Genomic DNA, 19862 nt, shown 5'->3' on the forward strand with positions numbered 1-19862 from the left:
CCTGGGGAAATTATGATATTATAAAAAAAGATCAATAAAAACTTATTTTGTAAAAAAATTATCAATATCCTCTTTTTTCTTTTTAAATATTCTTTGTTAAATGGGATGGTTGTTTGGGAGTGAGAGGAAGAATCAGGTCAGATCCATAATAAGTTGAGATTGATAGCAGCAGATATTGCTATTGATAGCACCCTCTTTGAGGCAAGAACGAACCCAACACAAAGAACCAAGCTGTGCACTACTCAGAGGACTCAGAGACCTGCTTTGGTCTAACTCTCTGCAGAAGAGCAATCTAGTTGCAAAAAAAAATTAGTTCCAATATCATGCTATTCTTCACCACTTAAGCTGAACAGGAACCTGACAACTTTAACAGGGTCTTATTTCCCCTTGAGAAAATGAGTCAGGATTAGTTGAAATAATAGGGAGAGAAGTTGGAACATCTTTACACATACTTGGGGCTTAACTCCAAGCTGCCTTTATCCATCAGACAAACTTACAGTCATTTTTTACAGTATAGGTCTACTTTACCTCTCTCCTCAAAAATGGGTGTTAATGATGTTAATCTCTGACCCTCACAACTCTGTAAGGCATGCTATTACTATTCCCATTACACACACACACACACACACACACATTAACAGAGGTAGAAAGATAGTTTGTCAGAGTCACACAGCTAGCAAATGTCTGAGGCAGAATTCAGAGCTCAGAGCTTCCAGACTCCAAGTCTTACAATTTATCTATTTAGTTTGAGAACAAGCTTCAAGTTCAATGTTTTTGAGACTACTGCTATGCCCTTAACTGAGAAATGTCTTCCAAGTGTATTCCCCTCATTTCTGGGGAGACTTGAGATATATACTTTCCAAAGTTAGATTCAGAGAAAGAAGTTACAAAACAGAAAATTACAACCCTGGAGTATGAAATTATTTAACACAAAAATGCTGAATGTTCTTCTTTCACAACATGACTAATATGAAAATATGTTAAACATGATTGTACATATATAACCTATATCAGATTTTTTTTTAGGTTTTTGCAAGGCAAATGGGGTTAAGTGGCTTGCCCAAGGTCACACAGCTAGGTAATTATTAAGTGTCTGAGGTCAGATTTGAACTCAGGTACTCCTGACTCCAGGGCCAGTGCTCTATCCACTGTTCCACCTAGCTGTCCCTATCAGATTATTTGTTGTCATGGGGAGGTGGGAGGGGAGAGTGATAGAAAAATGTGGAATTCAAAAAAATTCAAAAATGAATGTTGAAAATTATATGTGTAATTAGAAAGAAATACTGAATGTTTGAACAGGAGGGGGAACTTAGCAGTTAGAGAGCAAAGAGAAATGGTATCTATAAAGAAGGAGTGAATATCTAGGCAGGAGCCAGAACAAGAGGGGGTGTAATATGTAGGACACAACCATAATATCATGACATTCATTTAGAATAATGATTCTCACACTAATACCATGGGAATATGTGGGAGACTTTATCTCTCTGTGTCTGCTATTTACTTTATTATTGTGTCCATAAAAGTTTTGCTATTTGGCTTTTGAATCCTGGGATAGATTTGATTTCTCAAAACACCTATAACCTAAGCATAGAATGGAGTGCTAAGGTCATGTAAGGTCATCCTTTCTATATTTATGGAGTACTATTTTAGTTCCTGGGACAAACAGAATGAAATGGGTGGGCTCTTAAGTTAACTTCGTAATTCTGATGTGAAAATGATAGATTCAATTAAGACAAATTCAGTTAAGCAGGCATGGAAATTAATTACTAAAGAGACTCACAATTGCCTTCTATTAATATCCATTCCTTATCATGACTAATAGAATACATTTCCCTTGTCAGATGATTAACAGCAGGGAAGAGTATAGTTTAAGACAATGTAAACATAGTGAAACTGAGGACTCTCATGGTAATGAAATCCATTCTGAGATACTCTTTGTAACTAAGGTACCCAGTCAGAGACAATGAAATAAATTCATCAGATCACAGATGTATGCCTAAAAGGACCTTAGAGATTATCCAATACAATCATCTAATTTTATGACTAAGGACACTGAAGTCCCTCACTTCTGACATTCCACAACCCATTTCTTCTGTTTCTCATATATTTCACTCTACCTTCCATCTCCAAGTCTTTGTCCAAGTTGACTGCCATGTTTGAAATGCACACTTTTGTCAGCATTACTCTGAGAATAGATGGGTTCTTCCAAAGTTCAGCTCACATACCATTTCCTACATGATGTCTTTCCTAAAATTCTATCCTCAATTGAAAGATGTCTTCCCTAAAATGATGTTGCCTTTATCTCCCAATGTACAACTGGATGACAATATGAATGACTCTCAATATTATCTGGTGGTGACCACAGGACATTTCTTTAGTTCTCTTTGGCTAAATAAGACCAAGCAAGTAACTTTAGGAAACCAGGAAAAATAAATGAATGTCCAGTAACCCAAGAAGAACAAAAACCTTATTAGTCCTGGACCAAGACTCCAAACCCTATGCTTATGATTTGATGTTTCAATAAAACCCCATGAGAGTAAGGTTAGGCAGTTAGGTAGAGCAGTGGATAGAGTGCTTGCCTTGGAGTCAGGAGGACAGGAGTTCAAAGCCAGCCTCAGACATTTGACTCTCCCTAGCTCCGTGATCTTGGACAAATCACTTAACCCTGATTACCTCACATCCAGGGTCATCTCCAGTCATCCTCATTCATATCTGTCCACTGGACCCAGATGACTCTGGAGGAGAAAATGAAACTGATGACTTAGCCCAACCCCCTCAAATCTAATTCATGTGCTTGTCAAGGCATCATGTCCCTGATGTCATGGTCTTCTTCGAAAATGATGGACACAAGGGGGTGATGATCAACCTTAATGGACTGTTCATTCCATCAGTGCAACAATCAGGCACAATTTTCAGGTATCTGCGATGGAGAATACCATCTGTATCCAGAGAAAGAATTGTGGAGTTTGAACAAAGATCAAAGACTATTACCTTTAATTTTAAAAAAGTTATATTTTTATGTAATTTTGCTATCTCATACTTTCTTTTTTTTCCTTAAGGATATGATTTCTCTCTCATCACATTCAACTTAGATCAATGAATAGAATGGAAACGATGTAAAGACTAACAGACTGCCTTCTTTGGGGAGAGGGAAAAAGAGAATTAGGGATTAGGGAAAAAATTGTAAAAATTCAAAAGGAAGAAAGAAAGGAAGGAAGGAAGGAAGGAAGGAAGATGAAAGAAAGAAAGAAAGAAAGAAAGAAAGAAAGAAAGAAAGAAAGAAAGAAAGAAAGAAAGAAAGGAAGGAAGAAAGAAAGAAAGAAAGATAGAAAGAAAGATAGAAAGAAAGAAAGAAAAAGAAAATAATGATGGACAAAACATCATCATCATCATAAGATGATGAAGAGGGAATAGGAGAAGGAAGACAACTTGTCTGACAATGACCAGTTAATCAAGGCAAAAATTTTAATCTGCTACTCAAGTCTCTCTATCAAGCCTCAAAACCAAAGAAATCAGCTCTATGTTAAAAATTAAAGTCACATTCTCTTCCTCCTACCTCAAGACATTTCTTGTTCAAAGAATGTGAATTCACTTATTCCAATTCTATTGCATGCTTCCTGCTTTATAAGAAAGATTGTTTGTGTGATGATCAACCACAATGGACTTGCTCATCTCAGCAGTACAATGATCAAACACAATTCTAAAGGACTTTTAATAGAAAATGTCATCTACATACAGAGAAGTCTGGAGGGAAGAGAAAACAAAGCTTTCTATTTTCAATTTTTAAAATATGTTTTGTTTTTTAATTTCTTCCCTTCTCATTTTTTCTCTTTTGTTCTGTTTCTTCTTTCACAACAAGATTAATATGAAACTCTGTTTAACATAGTTATGCATGTTTAACCTATATTGGACTACTACTTTCTGTCAGGAGTTAGGGGGCTGGGGAAGAGAGGAAGGGAAAAAATATGAAACTCAAAACTTTAAAAAATGATTGTTGAAAACTCTCTTTGCATAACAGTTGGAAAAATGAATTTTTAAAATTCTTTAAAGAACTAATTGAATGCTTTTGCTATTGAATTGTTATAGCTGATATAGTCTGTAAATGCAGAATATCTCATTTGTTGAAAAAACAAAAAGAAAGAGCACTGTTAAAAAAAATAGACAACAAAATCCCTGGTACATGACTTCTTATCCTCACCTGTATGAACAAAGTAGACAATGAAAAATAAAAGGGGAAAAAACTCTCCTATGCAAAATTCACAGCAATACACATTATCTGTTCATAACTCTATTGTTTACAACAACATCCTCCCTTTTGTGGTTCTGATTGCTGTAAATGGCTTCTTTTCAGAATGTGAAACAAAATAATATAACCAATCAAGAGAGAAAAAGAAAGTAAGGATCCATTAAGAAACCTGGAAATTTGCCATTATTTCCAATATCCTTGTCTTCAGTTTTCTAGGGCAGCCCAAATGATGTGCTCCCTTCCCTGAAAGTAGTCAAGTAATCCTTCAAGACTCTGAGCTGCCAGTTCTTTCCTTGAATGAATGACTACTCCTGACCTTGTTTATTCCTCTAACTCAGTGGATTTCGTAATGCAAAGGAAAACACGGTGGCCTTAATGCCCAAGAACAGAGTTCATCGATCTCTCTGACCTTAGAATTCATAGGTGAGGTGATTGTGTGGATGTTCAATTACTGCTGACTCTTTCAAAGTTCAGAGTTCTTATATTGGCTACTTAGAAAAACTTAGAGCATAAGAGAGAAAACTTCCACCACTTAGAGAACAGGACTCCAATAATACATGATGTGATATCAAAGAAATCAAAAGTAATACTTCCTAGTAGAAATGAGTTGATTAGGTTGTTAAACACTTCTGAAGGAAAAAGTCAAAATGCATTTATTAACAGAAAATATTTCTTACATCAACCGAAATGGCAGTTTTAGCAATGACCCTATATCTGGATATTTATTAGGTATATAACCATGGATATCAGTTTCTTCATCTCTAATATCGGGATAATCAAATCCATAGTTTCTACTTCAAAGGTTGTTGAAAGGCTTAAATAATAAAAAAAAATGTAAAAACCTTTGCTATACAAATGTTGATATTGATTCTGCTGCTCTGGAAGAGACAATCAAGTCAATCAAGCAATATACCTTTAGTAATAAGCACTTATTATGTACCCCTGCACTCAAGGAGTTTACCATCTAGCTTAGGAGAGATGACAAGAGAGAGAAGGAGAAAGAAAAAAAAAGGAAGGATGGAAGGAAGGAAGGAAGGAAGGAAGGAAAAGAAAGAAAGAAAGAAAGAAAGAAAGAAAGAGAGAGAGAAAGAGAGAAAGAAAGAAAGAAAATAGATAAATAGATAAATAGATACAGGTTGATTCTGAAGAGAAGAAAATAGCAATTGAGAAGAACATAAATAATGACCCCATGGAGAAAGTAGCAGTAAGTAGGAGGAAATTCCTGATTGGGGGGCAGGGGGGAGCCAATGCAAAGGTATAGAGACAAAAGATGAAGTACCATTTATAGAAACTGCAAGAGAGACAGTTTGGCTGGATTTTAATGTATATGAAAGAGAAGTCATGTGCAAGAAAGATCGAAATTTAGTTGAGGGCAAGATGTAAAAGGCTTTAAAGTTCAAACTGAGGAGTTTATATTTGATCCTGGAGATAATAGAAAACTCTTGTAGTTTGCAGATCCTAGGAGTGACATGGTCTAACTTTTGCTTTAAGAAAATCCCTTAAAAAAGAAAAGAAAAGAAAATCCCTAAGTGGAGAATGGATTACACAAGGGAGAGACTTTAGACAGAGAGACCAATAAGGGCAATATTGCAGTAGTGAAAGATAGTAAGAGAGTGAATTAGGCTGGTAACAATATGTATGGAGAGAAGCAAACAGGCACAACAGATTTAGTGGCAGAAACAAAACTAGGGAAATGACTGAATATTTCTGATGAAAGTGAGTGAGGAATCAATGATAATGACTGAGTGACTGGAAAAACTATAGCATTTTTATGAAAATAGGAAGATCAAAAGACAATAAGTTTTGGAGAAAATAAAGTTCAATTTGGACATGATGAGTTTGAGATGTATATGGACATCCAGTTTGAAATGCATATTCAGAAACTGCAGCTGTGGAACTGGAGCTCAAGAGAAGGACAAGGATTAGAAAAATAGATTCTAAAATCATCAGCAAAAAAGAGCCATAATGGAAACTTAGAGGATATCCACAGCAAAGGAAACTGAGACAAAGAAATCTTTTGTGTAGAAGAACAAAGAAAAAAGAAGTGTCATGGAAGTTCAACAGGGAAAGAAGTTCTAGGAGAAAAGGATGTTCAACAATACCAAATGTTGCAGAGATACAAAACAATAATGTTTGAGGGAAAAAAATCATTAGATTTGACAATCAAATTGATAGAAGTAACTGTTGACTTTGGAAAATGCAGTCTCACTTAAATGATGAAACAGGAGCATTTAGACTAAAATAAGAGTAAGAGAAGGCAATAAATATAAAAGCTTTTCCCAAGGAGTTTGGGTGAAAAGGGGAAGAGATACATGGAATACAAGATACTAAGATATAGTGAAGCTTGTGGAAAAGTGGACAGTCAGGGAAGGAACCAGGAGATAGGGGAAAAATTGAAGATTAGAGAGAAAAGGATGATGGGGGAGTCAGTACAAAGTGGGGCAGCTGACCTTGGCAAGGAGAAGGGAGGCAAGGAGAACTGTTCTTTAGAGAATGGAGTAAAGGAAGATAAAATGGTTGATGATGTTAAGAGACTATGAGATGAAGAGGAAAAGAGAGTCCACAATCAATGACCTTTAGTTTCCCAGTAAAGTACAAAATTTAATCTTTTGCTGAGAAGGGGTGAGGTAAGTGTGGGAGGGTTCTGGAGAGAAGACAAGGTTTAGAGCAGTTAATCCAGGGACTGGTCTAGAAAAATTAATTAGAAAATAATAAAAGGATTACCTTGCAGAAACGAGTTGTCAGTTGAGAGCAGAAAACAAATTTCCAATGGAAATTGCCCATTTACCTAAGTGATTTTCTCCAAATCCATTCAGCAACAGATAAGTAGGAATGGATCATGGAAATTCAGACTCTGATCAGGTCACCATTATACTAAAACATATATGTACCTTCTCTTTCATATCTTCTCCACTTTCCCCCTCCCCCACCCCACCCCAAAAAAGAGGCTGCAGCATATAATGGAAAGAATAATGAGTTTACAAGTTTTTTTTTTACAACTTTTTTTTTTAGGTTTTTGCAAGGCAAATGGGGTTAAGTGGCTTGCCCGTGTCTGAGATCGGATTTGAACCCAGGTACTCCTGACTTCAAGGCTGGTGCTTTATCCACTATGCCACCTAGCTGCCCCGAGAATAATGAGTTTAGAAAGAGAAGATTGAGTCTTGGCTTCATGACTTACTAACTACAAAGTTTTGAGTAAGTTACTTTATCTCCTTAGTGATCTCCTCTATAAAATGGACTAAATTATCTCAAGTCCCTATCTGCTCTGACAGTCTTTGAAAACCTGTACAAATCTTTTTTTCTTGAATTTGATTTCACTTTTCCTGCCTAAAATATTCAGCTTAAGATCAGACCCTCCTTGTTGTTACCATTCACAATAATTGTTGTTACCATTCACAAAAATCCTGAGAGATAGTGAAAATATTATCCTTATTTTACAGAAGAGGAAACTGAAAAGTAAAGTGATTTGGCCATTGGCACTCTGCTAGTGAAGAATAGAGCTGAGATTCAGAGTTAGGACAGATAGATAGATAGATAGATAGATAGATAGATAGATAGATAGATAGATAGATAGATAGATATGAAAAAAAATGACAAATGAGACCACAGAAATAGAGAAGTAAGTAGCACACAGGTGGTAAGTGACAGAACTAGGATTATACAGAAGATTCACTGACTTCAAATCCAATAGGATTTTCCACTTTACTATTCTATCTTTCTATTAGAGAAATCTATCTCTCTGTCCAACTTTTAAAGCACCTAAAATTCTGCCTATTTACCTCTCAAACTACAGAACACAGAATTCTTTTAATACATCATTCCTGGTCAATGCAGTGGAAAGGGCATTGGATTTGTTTCTCAGTTTAAATTAAGGACAAGACATTTCCCCTTTTTAGGCTTCAGTTTCCTTTTCTGTAAAATGAAGGACCTGGACTAGACAATATTTGTGATCCCTTTCATTTCTAGATTAGATCCAGAGATACTGAAAAAGAAAAAAGTTTTAAAGGAAATTGACAGTTCTGCAGTTTTACTTCACATGTAAATGTATGTATATGTATTGTATATAAGCACATGTGTGTATACACACACACACACACACAAATTACCTAGACTATTGTTATTGATTTGGAAAAGGCTTCCTCTTTAAAAGCATTTTATCAGAGATCTACTAGAGTTTATTTATGGAAATGGGGTTGAGTGACTTGCCCAAGGCCACACAGCTAGGTAATTATTAAATATTTGAGGTCAGATTTAAACTCAGGTACTCCTGACTCCAGGACTAGTGCTCTTATCCATTGCACCACCTAGCTGCCCCCTGAGGCTGGTATTTTCCCTAGCTAACCTTAAATGCAGCAATCCGATAAACTGGAGAAGTATGATATGATTTAGAATTAAAAGAAACTTTAACAAAAAGAACACCTAGCCAAACCCTTCGTTTTACAAAGGAGAAAAACTAAAGCCAAGGGAGATGAAGTAACTTAAGGTTTAAGCTTAAAGTTTGCAAAATACTTTAATATGTTATCTCAATTGATAATTTCAACCTGTGAAATAGGGCTTATTGCTATCATCTCCATTTTACAGAAACTGAGGCACAGACTTGCTCAGTTCACACAGATTACTAAAGTAGCAAAGCTAGAATTTGAGCTCCTTATCTCCCTGTTCTTTCAATTACCCTATGTTATAGTTAATGAATTATATCACTGAAAATGAAGGGGATATAAGGAAATAGAGGAAAAAACTAATACTTATTTCCCAATATGAAGAATAACTTACAAAAAAGGAAGAAAATTCTGCAGTGTAGGCCATATTTTTTATAATTTTTAAATATTTATAAAACATTTCACATTAAATGTGTAATATAGGTAGGTGGAAGAATTATTATCCCTAAAGGCTTTTCTTCTCAAACAGATTGTTAAGATTCAAATTTACATAGCTGTCAGGAATAGACAGTCTCTTCACCCACACATCATTCCCTTGTCTTAAACTGCTTCTAAGGACAGTTCTTCTAGAACTTCTCTCACAGGGGCCTTTCCTTAGAAGATTATAGGGATGTATCACTGCTGGCGATGATGAGACTTCCAAATCCAGATCAGTTGACTACTCTAGAAGAAAATACATACAGTTTGAAAAAAAAGAATCTTCATGGTAGAAGGGAGGAGATGATGGAGTGTAATTTCCTTCCCTCTTGCATTTCTAAACGCACCCAATCTTGTGCCCTATAAGGCACAAGGAGAACAATGAACAGCATGGTTCTTAATGAGCTATTCACTGTAAAAAGAGACTCTGCAGTCCTCCTGCCACAGGAATCTCTCTCTCTCTCTTTTTTTTTTTTAGATTTTTCAAGGCAATGGGGTTAAGTGGCTTGCCCAAGGCCACATGGCTAGGTAAATTATTAAGTGTCTGAGGTTGGATTTGAACCCAGTTACTGACTCCAAGGCCGGTGCTCTATTCACTGCACCACTTAGCCACCCCCCCCACAGGAATCTCTTAGTAGCCTCCCATGTGATTCCAAATGAGCTATTATAGGATTTCAGGGTAAAAGACAACCATCCAGTGTAGATACTGGACCAGTTTTATATATGGGATATGGAGACAGAGAAGTTAAATGACTGTCCCAGAGGTAGCTAGATGGCACAGTGGAAAGAACTCTGGGTCTAGAATCAGGAAGTTCAAATCTAGCCTCAGACGCTTACTAGCTATGCAACCATGGGTAAGTCCCTTAAGCTCTGCCTGCCTCAGTTTCCTCAGCTGTAAAATGGAGATAATAATAGTATCTATCTCCTATGAGAATCAAATGAGATATAGTCTGCATTTAATATGTTTATTTTCTTCCTTCTAAAGTAACACAATTGTTAAGTAGCAGATCATTTTTATAGATAATTAACTGAGGTTGACAAGGTTAAATGGCTCATCCAGGGTCACACAGTTATTAAGTACCTGAAGATTTGAACGCAGGATGATGAGTCTTTTTGACTCCAAGGCCTGGCACTCTCTCCATTGTGCTACCTGGTGCTCTCTGTATGGGCTTGGCATGCTTCTAGACTGTAAACTCCATGAAGCCCGATCTTATCTTAAATGAACATTGCATTTCCTTCAATGCTTAGTACAAAGGGAAGGCAATTAATAAATTTTTACTCAGGTGAATTGGACTAAATCCCTGCTCCTGCTTCCCTGACTGATGTTCTTAATTGAGTCCAGAAGCAGCATCATTAGTCTGGTCTAAGTTGAATGCAGGTCCCAGACTTTAACCATATATGGTAATAATATAGACATTCCTTAGTTTAAAAAAAAAGAGGGGGGAAGAGTGAGCACTCCCCATAGCTTTACTTTGAAGATTTATTTTCCTTTCTTACCGGGAGGCTATGTTTAAAAGAAAAAAAAAAGATCAAAAGAACAGTCTGACTGTCAGCTATATGATTTCTTGCTGTCATCATCAAGATAACATGAGATGTATGCCTCTAGAAACACCCTTTCTCTTCCTCTTTTAATTAGTTTCTAATATGGTCTAGGTTGGAAATTTCCTTTATCCTCTACATAGTCTGTTTTTTATATATTTGTTTTCATGTAGTTTTGTCCATTAGATTTTGAGCTTCTTGAGGGCAAGGACTGTCTTCTGCCTCCTTTGGTACCATCACCCTGACTCAGAGCCCAGAATAGGGTCTGGTACATCATCGGCACTTAACAGGTATTTATTTATACCATAAGAATGGTATGTACTATATCACTAAGCTGACTCTTAGAGATCATCCCCAAATGACTAATAACAAAATCCAGAAGGAAACTGGTCTTGGAATTCAAAAGTTTGAGTTCAAGCATTTGCTCTGCCATTTTAACATCCAAGCTTTCCTTTTGCAGACCTCAATTTTCTTATCTGTAAAATAATGAGTTTGCATTTACTAGTGTCTTAAGGTCACTTCCAGCTTTAAAATCCCATCACCTGTCACAACAATAGGATCACTGCAAAGTAAATGGCCAAAAAGGTGGTAAAGTTCCATCAGATTTATTTTCATTACTCCTTTGGATCTGCAGTCTTATCAATATAAGTATAAAAACAAAAAATAATAATCCTCACAGGTTGAGTATTAGAAGGGCAAGAAAAGTTAAGGAAAATAGTCCTTCCATGAGTTTAAGACTCCACAGCCAGATTGCTTTTGGAAATAATTTTTTTCCTAATGAAAAAGTTAATAAGTGGCCATAGCAGAGATTTGCAATCAAGCTTGGGGTTAAAGGGGATGGGGAGAGGCACTGACCTGAACCCAAGTAATCCCAAGGTTAGCTCAGGAGAACTAGATTTGCATGACATAACACTTCCAGCAGATTTATGCAACACCATCCTCTTCTTCCCACCTAGCCATCCCAATAACTGGAGGATTTCTCTCCAGTACTCAGGTTCCTAGAATAAACTGGGGCATTAGGAAGAGATAGTCAATTCTTCTCCCTTCCAAGGCATCTACCCATCTTAAATCATGGAAGTTAGGAACCATAGAATTTAGAGCTGGAAAATCCTCATATATTTCCTCATTTTAACCTTGAGGAAATATGGATTATGTGAACCGTCCTCTCCCTGGATAGTTTTGTTGTCTACATATCATCGTGAATGAGAGTCAGATAGGTATAGACTCTCTCCTGAGCTCCAGTTCCACAATACTGCTTTTTGCACATCTCCAAATAGATATTCAAAGGACATTTCAAACTCACTTTACTCTAACTTCCCTATTACTATATAGGACACCACCATGCTTCTGGTTACCAAAGTTTAAAAGCTAGGAGTCACCCCTGACTACATTCTCCCTACTTGGTACAGGCTGGTAGTAGATAAAATAAATGCTTATTGAATGAATGACTTACTTCCCCCCAGCTCCTATATCTAATAAATTATTGCCTTGTCTATGCAACTCTGTCATATTTGTCCCTTTCTCTCCACTCAAACAGTCATCTTCTTAGCTAAGGTTCACATCACTTCTCACCTATAATTAGACAGACCTCCTACTTCAACACCCAGCCTCCCCTCTTTCCCTCAGAATAATCAACTGCACATCTGCCAAATTATTCCTCTACTCAGGAAGCTTCAATAGTACCTTTATAGACTCTACGACTAAATAAAAAACTATTTGGCTCCAGTCTATCATTCAAGAACCCCTCCTAGGGGCGGCTAGGTGGCACAGTGGATAAAGCACCGACCCTGGAGTCAGGAGTACCTGGGTTCAAATCCGGTCTCAGACACTTAATAATTACCTAGCTGTGTGGCCTTGGGCAAGCCACTTAACCCCATTTGCCTTGCAAAAACCTAAAAAACAAAACAACAACCAAAAAACCCCCACACCTCCTTGACTTTATACAGGCCAGTTTCCATACTTAAAACACACTCTCTCCTCACCTTTGGGGAAAGGAAGAATCATTTAAGCACCTACTGTATACAAGCTCTCCTAAGATCTTTACAAATATTGTCTCATTTGATCCTCACAACAGACAAGCACTTTTTACACATGCAGAAACTGGTGTTAATAATTCTCACAGGTTGAGTGTTAGAATGGCAAGAGATGTTAAGGAAAATAGTCCTCATTTTACACATGCGAAAACTGAAGCAGACAGAGGTAAGGGGCTTTTCCAAGGTAAAACAACTAGAAAATGTCTAAGGTTGGATTTGAACTCATGACTTTTTTTGTTTATAAAAGAAAGATTTTATTTATTTTGAATTTTACACTTTTTCCCCTAATCTTGCTTCCCTCCCCCCACCCCCACCCCCACAGAAGGCAGTCAGTTAGTCTTTACATTGTATACATTGATCTCAGTTGAATGTGATGAGAAAGAAATCATATCCTTAAGGAAGAAAAATAAAGTATAAGAGATAGCAAAATTACATAATAATATTTTTAAAATTAAAGGTAGTAGTTTTTGGTCTTTGTTCAAATTCTACAATTCTTTCTCTGGATACAGATAATATTCTCCATCACAGATACCCCAAAATTGTGCCTGATTGTTGCACTGATGCAAGTCCATTAAGGTTGATCATCACCCCCCTCCATGTTGCTGTTAGGGTGTATAATGATCTTCTGGTTCTGCTCATCTTTTTTTTAATATTTAATATTAATTTATTCTCATTTTGTACAAATAATGTTTTTTATACATTAATAAAATATTCTTGTTTAAGAGTAAACAAAATACCCCCTCCCCCCAAAAGAATATAGACTCACTTGAGCGATAAAGTAAAGGGGAGAGAAAAAAATTAAAATTAAAAAAAATAATAGTAATAATTTTAGGTATGGCCAGGTGGCTCAATGGACGGAGCACCCGAGCCCATATCCAGCCCCATATACCCAACAATCACCCAGCCGTGTGACATGCAAGCCACCCCAACCCCACTGCCCTGCAAAAACCAAAATAAGAAAAAAAAGACCCAAAATAAAATAAAATAGGAACTCATGACTTCTGACTCCAGTTCTAGTGCTGGAGCCACCAAGCCAAAATCCCTATTCCTTTGGGGTTTTAATCAAATGCCACCTCCTACATGTAACTTTTCTTGACCCCTCCATAGTAGTTAGTGCTCCTCTTCCCTATCTCCAGGCCTTAAAAATGTTTGGAATAAGTATTTTTTTGAAAAAAAAAAGAAACATTAGATGTGGAATCAAGGGGCCCAGGTTTAAATCCTTAGATACTGACTACCTATGTGGACCTGAACAAGTCATCTACCAGTTTAGCCTGCAGTTTCCTCATCTGTAAAATGAGGGGCTAGAGGGTCTGATTAGATGATCCATAATATCCCTTCCAGCACTCAGTTTTAAAACTCTCCCACTCTTATTCTTAACTAGGAAGCTGTTTGAATGTTTGGTCTAGAATTTTCAGTTTGTGAAAATATTCATCAAATCAAATTTTGTTCTGCTACTGACCTGAAACAATGCCATCCCTGCCCACATGTACTTTATTCTTGCCAAGTCATCATTCAGTCTCAGCCTACAAATCATGAGGGACAATGTACTTGTGAAGTTTCTGAGTTGAGCATTACATTTCTGAGAAAACAGTTATTTAACAAAACCAGACTTTTCCAGGATCTAGTACTCTGACACTTCTGGCTGTGTGTGTGTGTGTGTTCTTGCCTGCTGCAGGAGCTCATCCTGAATTGACCAGATTGAACTGGCCCAGAACTCCACAGAGGTTGCAAGGTTTAAAGTTTACACTCAGATTGCAAATTGCTTATCACGAGCACACCACCAAAGAGAGAAAGAAGCAAGTTGGGGGGAAGGGAGATCTGAATCCTCTTATACACAAATTATTCAAGCAAAACAAAATATAGTGGAGTTCAAAAATGAGACGATTTTGACAGATTTCCAAAAACTGAGTGAGTATTTTTCAGGATAACTTTTGAAATATTTTAAGAGAATGTCTAACTGAAATAAATACATCATCTACAAGTTCTTTGATAGCAGGTTCTCATGAAGGTACCACTGGGAGGGAGCTACTTTCCAAATTTTTCATACTTAAAATTATTTTAAAAATTCAAAGGAGGGCCTCTTGAAACTGAACATAAGATTTCAGAACTAGGAAAGAGATTGTAGAGAACTCTCTCATTTTACAAGTGAGGAAGAAAGCCTGTAGAGATGAAGTGATTTGCCTAAAGACACACAGATAGTTAATAGCAGAACTAAGGTTCAAATCTGGGTCTGTTATCTTGTATCACAATGACTTTTAAAGGAACAAAAAACTATTTCTAAGGCAAATCAGTCAATAAATATAAGCTCAGGGCATACTCTTTGATCTAGGCTATTAGGCCTATACCCCAAAAAGGATCAAAGAGAGAAGTAAAGGGCATACACATATGTGTGTGTGTATAGATAAACACATAAATATATTCATTATATCCTTTTGTGTGTCTATGTATATATATTATATATATATATATATACACACATCTACACAAAATGTGTAGGTATTTGTATATTATTTTAAGCAGTTGTTTTAGAGGGGGAAAATAACTGGAATATAAGCAAGTGCCCATCTATTGAAGAATGACTAAATAAATTAGTTATATTAATTTAAGGGAATAGCATTATGCTATAAGCAACTGTGAAAGAGTTGGTTCCAAAGAAACCTAGGAACACGTGTATGGACTGGCGCAGAGTGAAGTAAGAAGAAACAGGACAATAATTTACATAATAGCTTCAAAGTATAAAAATAAAAACTTCAAAAGACTTTAGGACTCTGAAAAACATAATCATTGTCCATGAAGTTATACCACTGATGACGAAAAATGCTACTCATCTCCTTACAAGATGGTGATGGACTAAATGTGTAGAATGAGACACATTTTAAACCTAGTTAGAATAGGATTTATTTTGCTTAACTATACAAATTTGTTAGAAGGCTTTTATTCTTTTCCCCCTAGTGGAATAATAAGGGCAAGGAGAAAATATTTTTGTTAATGGGAAAAAATTGAATTTTTTAAAAGATGAAGATTGTAGAATTTTAGAGCTAAAAGGAACCTGTTTTATCAATCACAATACTTGTAAGCAGATCACAGGACTAATCTAATCAAATTAGATAATATGTGTAAAATATTTTACAGACCTTAAAAGTACTACAATAAGGACAGCCATTATTATTAGAACTTCTTATCAAAGTCCCTTAAGCCATAGATGAGGAAACTGAAACCCCCAAGAGGGAAGTGGCTTCCCCAAGTCCCAAAAATTGATAAGCATCAGAACCCAGATTCATAATGAGTTTTATCTCTATGCCACTGCAAAAAGAGTGTTGAATTTGGAGTTCAAAAACATAAAATCAAATTGCTACTCTGCTACAGCTATTGTCTTGACAACAGTAGAGAGGCAGGGCCATGGAATAAAAATTATGCTAGACTTAAAGTCAACAGAGATTGTTCACATCCTACCTTGGACACCTACAAGTGTTCCTATGGATGAGAAGATTAATGTGTACTGATGCAGAGTCAAGAGGGTAGATGTAAAGGAGCCACATGCCCTGTGACTAGAAAGATGGAAATGAAGACAACATAGTGCTAGTGTGACAATAGGCAAGTCACACCTTTTCTTAGCCTCAAATCCAAAGATCTGGATTTGAAAAGAAGCTGCAAAGTGGTGTAATAGGTTGAGTTCAGAGAATTAAAAAGGCCTGAGTTCAAATCCTGCCTTAGACACTATCTGAGCTACTGTGGGCAAATTATTTAACCTCTCTCTGTGCCTCAGTTTCTTCATCTATAAAATGGGAATACTAGGACCTACCTCACAAAGTTTCTGCAAGAATCAAATGAGATAAATATGGAAAGCCCTTCACAACTCTTAAAGCATTATAGACTTGCTAGCTATTTTTTATTATAATACCTCCAGTACTTAATTAACCTCACAAGTTTGTTGTGAAGAACACATGAAATACTAAGCATTTTGCAAGCTTTGAACTGCTATAAAAATGATTTTCCAGAACTTTATTATAGAGAAATAGGAACTCAAATTAGAAACTTAACAAAGCTATGCTGTACAGTGGATAAAGCACCAGCTCCGTAATTAGGAGGACCTGAATTCAAGTTTGACCTCAAACATTGGCACTAGCTGGGCAAGTCACTTAACCCTGATTGTTTTGTGTGTATTAAATTTTTTAAAAAAGGAGAAAAAAAACAATCCCTCCAATAATAATAGCTATCATTTATATAACTTTTAAAGTTTGAAAGCATGTATAAATATTATCTCATTTTATCCTTATAATTTCCAGTGAAGTAGATGGTCTTATTATCCCATTTCACAGATGAAAGGATTAAAGTAAAAAGATTAAGTTATTTGTCTAAGGTCCTATACAGCTAGGTAGTGTCTGAGATTGAATATGGACTTGTCTTTCTGACTCCCAAATCCAATGTAGTGTATGTGTGTCTAATGTGTGCATCTGGACCTAAAACTTGAAAAACCAGCTGCCTTCTATCTTTAGAAAAATTCTTAGGTAGCAGAAGAGATACTATCTCTACCATTTCAAATTAGGTACAGCTTCCTTTCTTTTAATTTCTCAAGTACAGTATTTAAATACTCTGATGATGAGAATCTGGTACAGTCTGGCTGGATCAAGTAAAACAAAGCCATTAAAGTACCACAGGAGATAAATGCTTCAGAACATCAATCAGGCTATTTAAAATTTTATAATCTGAAATAGTTCAAAGCTCTGAGGGGGGGACAAGGAAGCAAACACAGCTTCCCTCATAATTCAGACAGATGTGCTTCTAAACAGATGCTTTCGGGTCAGAACCAGTTTTGGTTTCACCTTACTTTTCTCTATGAGTTAAAATGTTGATAAGTAGAAAGGCTTCTTAACAGGCCCTGCAAAGGCCTAAGAATGGGAGTGGGGGTAGAACTTAGAAGGACTATATATATTGAATTCATTTCAGGGAATTCTTTCTTCAGTTTCCCCACCCCACACATTACAGCTAATTTGTCTCTTGGTTTCCCTTCTTAATAGATACACTCTACTGAGGCATTATAAAACTGAACTGAGAGTAAATCCTTCCTCTTAAACTGTTGCAGAAAGGATTAGTTATACACAAAGGCTGTGTGAGAGCTATGTGAGATATCTCAGAAGTCTCCCGATACTGCCCTAGTTCACTTACAAACAGGGTCCTCCATCTTCAAGGGTCTTCTCAAGCGGATGCTGGCAGGGACGGTCTTCTCAATCAATTCCTCAACACTCTAAATTTAAAAGAGAGCCAGAAACACAGAGAAAAGACAATATGAATAGGCCTATTTCTTTGGGAACTGCTTTTGCATCTCGTAAACCCATAAAGGCTTGTGGGGAGTTCATTTGAGCATTTGAAATACTTTGAACAAACACAACAAAAGCCCTGCTTGTGCATCAGCAAGCCGTAAAGGGCTGGTTCTCTCTCTCTCTGTGCAAACAGAACTTAGTTGACCAGGAGGCAATAGTTACCCAAACCCGCCACTGATACTTGTAAAAGAACCGCTTTCCCAGGCAACAACCTTGTTAGCTCTGCGACCTAGGAGACCAGAAGTTTCAAGGCTTCCATGGCCAAGAGGCAGAGCCAGTGGCAGCGGAGAGACACAGAGAGGGAGAAAGTGGTGCTGCCTGGGGGAGAGAGGGGAGAAGGGGTGGGGGCCCGGGGCCCAGAACTGGGGCAGTAAGAGATAGGGCAGAGAGTGTGAAATGGGGGAGCAGTGGGGGGTGGGGTGGAGAGAGAACAAGAGATGAACAGGAGCAAAGGGGAACGGGGTGGGGGGCGGGGGCGAAGGGTCCCTACCGCCAGTCCCAGGGTCTGCAGCATCTCTCTCTTCTCTTTGTCTCTCGGGCCAATGTGCCTCTCGGAGAAGTCATCGTGCCGGGGGAGCAGCTGCTCAATGTGGCGAGAGGTCACCGTGGTGGTGGTCCCGGGGCCGGGGCCGGGGTCGCTGCCGCCGCTGCCGCAGTCTCGGCCCCGCTGCGCCCAGAGACCCCCCAGGGGGCCCGGCCCCGGGGCCAAGTGGCGACCGGTGGCCGCCGCCACCCCCCGGCTGAAGCGCAGCCCCCCCCACCATCTGCCCCAGCTCTGCATGGCCCCCCTTTGCCTCCTGGGGTGGTCCTCTAGGCCCCCTCCCTCCTCTCCTGGTACAGCCGCTCTTCTTTTTGGACCTGGTCCCTCTCCTGGGACCCTCCCCGGCTCTGGGATGGCAGGACACCGAGAGGGCCAGATGGCTGGCTGGAGGGATGGCAGAAGGATGGAGCGGGCGGGCACACTGCCTGGGACTCGGGCTCCGGCACTCGCACAAAGTTGCCAGCCAGAGTCACCTGCCCGGTGCACCCAAGAGGAGCCAGGCCGGCTGGGGGAAGAGGATGAGGTGGAGAACGGGGTTTCGGGCTCCGCCCTTCTGGGACATTTTAGCCAATAGCGAAGGAGACGGAGGGTGGGAGGGGGGGAATTGGGGCAATGTAGCCCCCGCCCCTTCTGCCTGCCTCCACCCCCCGCCCCGTCCCCTCAATTCCCTCCACTCTTTGCCTAGACCCTGAAAGGAATAGCTAGCCCGGGTATGGACAGTTCTAGCAGAGGCCACTGTACTCCGCGCTCTTCCCATCGCCTCTAGGGAGGGAGACCAGAACCTAAGGACCACTTCCAAATGGAAGCAAGCTAAAATGTACAAGAGTCTCAAGCAGGAGTTGTTCTAGGTGAGGCCAATAGCTGTGGAAAAGAGAAGGGGTCAGAGCCACAGACAGAGACAGAGAGAATAAGTCATTGGTGCAAATATCAGCACTATATTGGATACTCTGAAGGGAAAAAAAATCTAGTTGCGGCTAGAAATCATAGAGACCTAATCATTCCAGCTGAGGAAAAACGATTTGCCCAAGACATTCAAAAAATAGCCAAGTCAAGATTTAAATTTACATACTCTCCCCGGCTTTCTCTACTAAGAACATTTCTAATGCATCACTATATATGTGCATATTTGTTATTATAACATGTATTTTATATCATATACATATATATCTGTTATTCTATACATCCCACGTGATATGGCTCAATAAAAATTTCTCAGAGGTACAATAGTCAAAGTTTCTTTGAGGCACAAATTGATAATTTTTCTTTGAAAATTATTTTATTTTTTGTGCTACTCAGAGGAAAACATGGGTTAAAAGCAAATCTTTT

General features: G+C 38.1%; 1 protein-coding gene across 1 annotated transcript in view; it reads right to left on the reverse strand.

The window, feature by feature from the left end:
* The window catches only part of GLDC (glycine decarboxylase), a 111124-nt gene extending 92091 nt beyond the window's left edge, over positions 1 to 19033 (reverse strand). The window contains exons 1-2 of the mRNA XM_074197491.1: positions 18486 to 19033; positions 17841 to 17919 (exon numbers count right to left, since the gene is read on the reverse strand). Coding sequence (XP_074053592.1) covers positions 17841 to 17919; positions 18486 to 18776 — 370 coding nt within the window. The 5' untranslated portion in view covers positions 18777 to 19033. The remainder of the gene's footprint in view (positions 1 to 17840; positions 17920 to 18485) is intronic.
* Positions 19034 to 19862: the final 829 nt, after the last annotated feature.

The sequence above is a fragment of the Macrotis lagotis genome, chromosome 8 (genome assembly GCF_037893015.1).
Source record: "Macrotis lagotis isolate mMagLag1 chromosome 8, bilby.v1.9.chrom.fasta, whole genome shotgun sequence".
Taxonomy (NCBI): domain Eukaryota; kingdom Metazoa; phylum Chordata; class Mammalia; order Peramelemorphia; family Peramelidae; genus Macrotis; species Macrotis lagotis.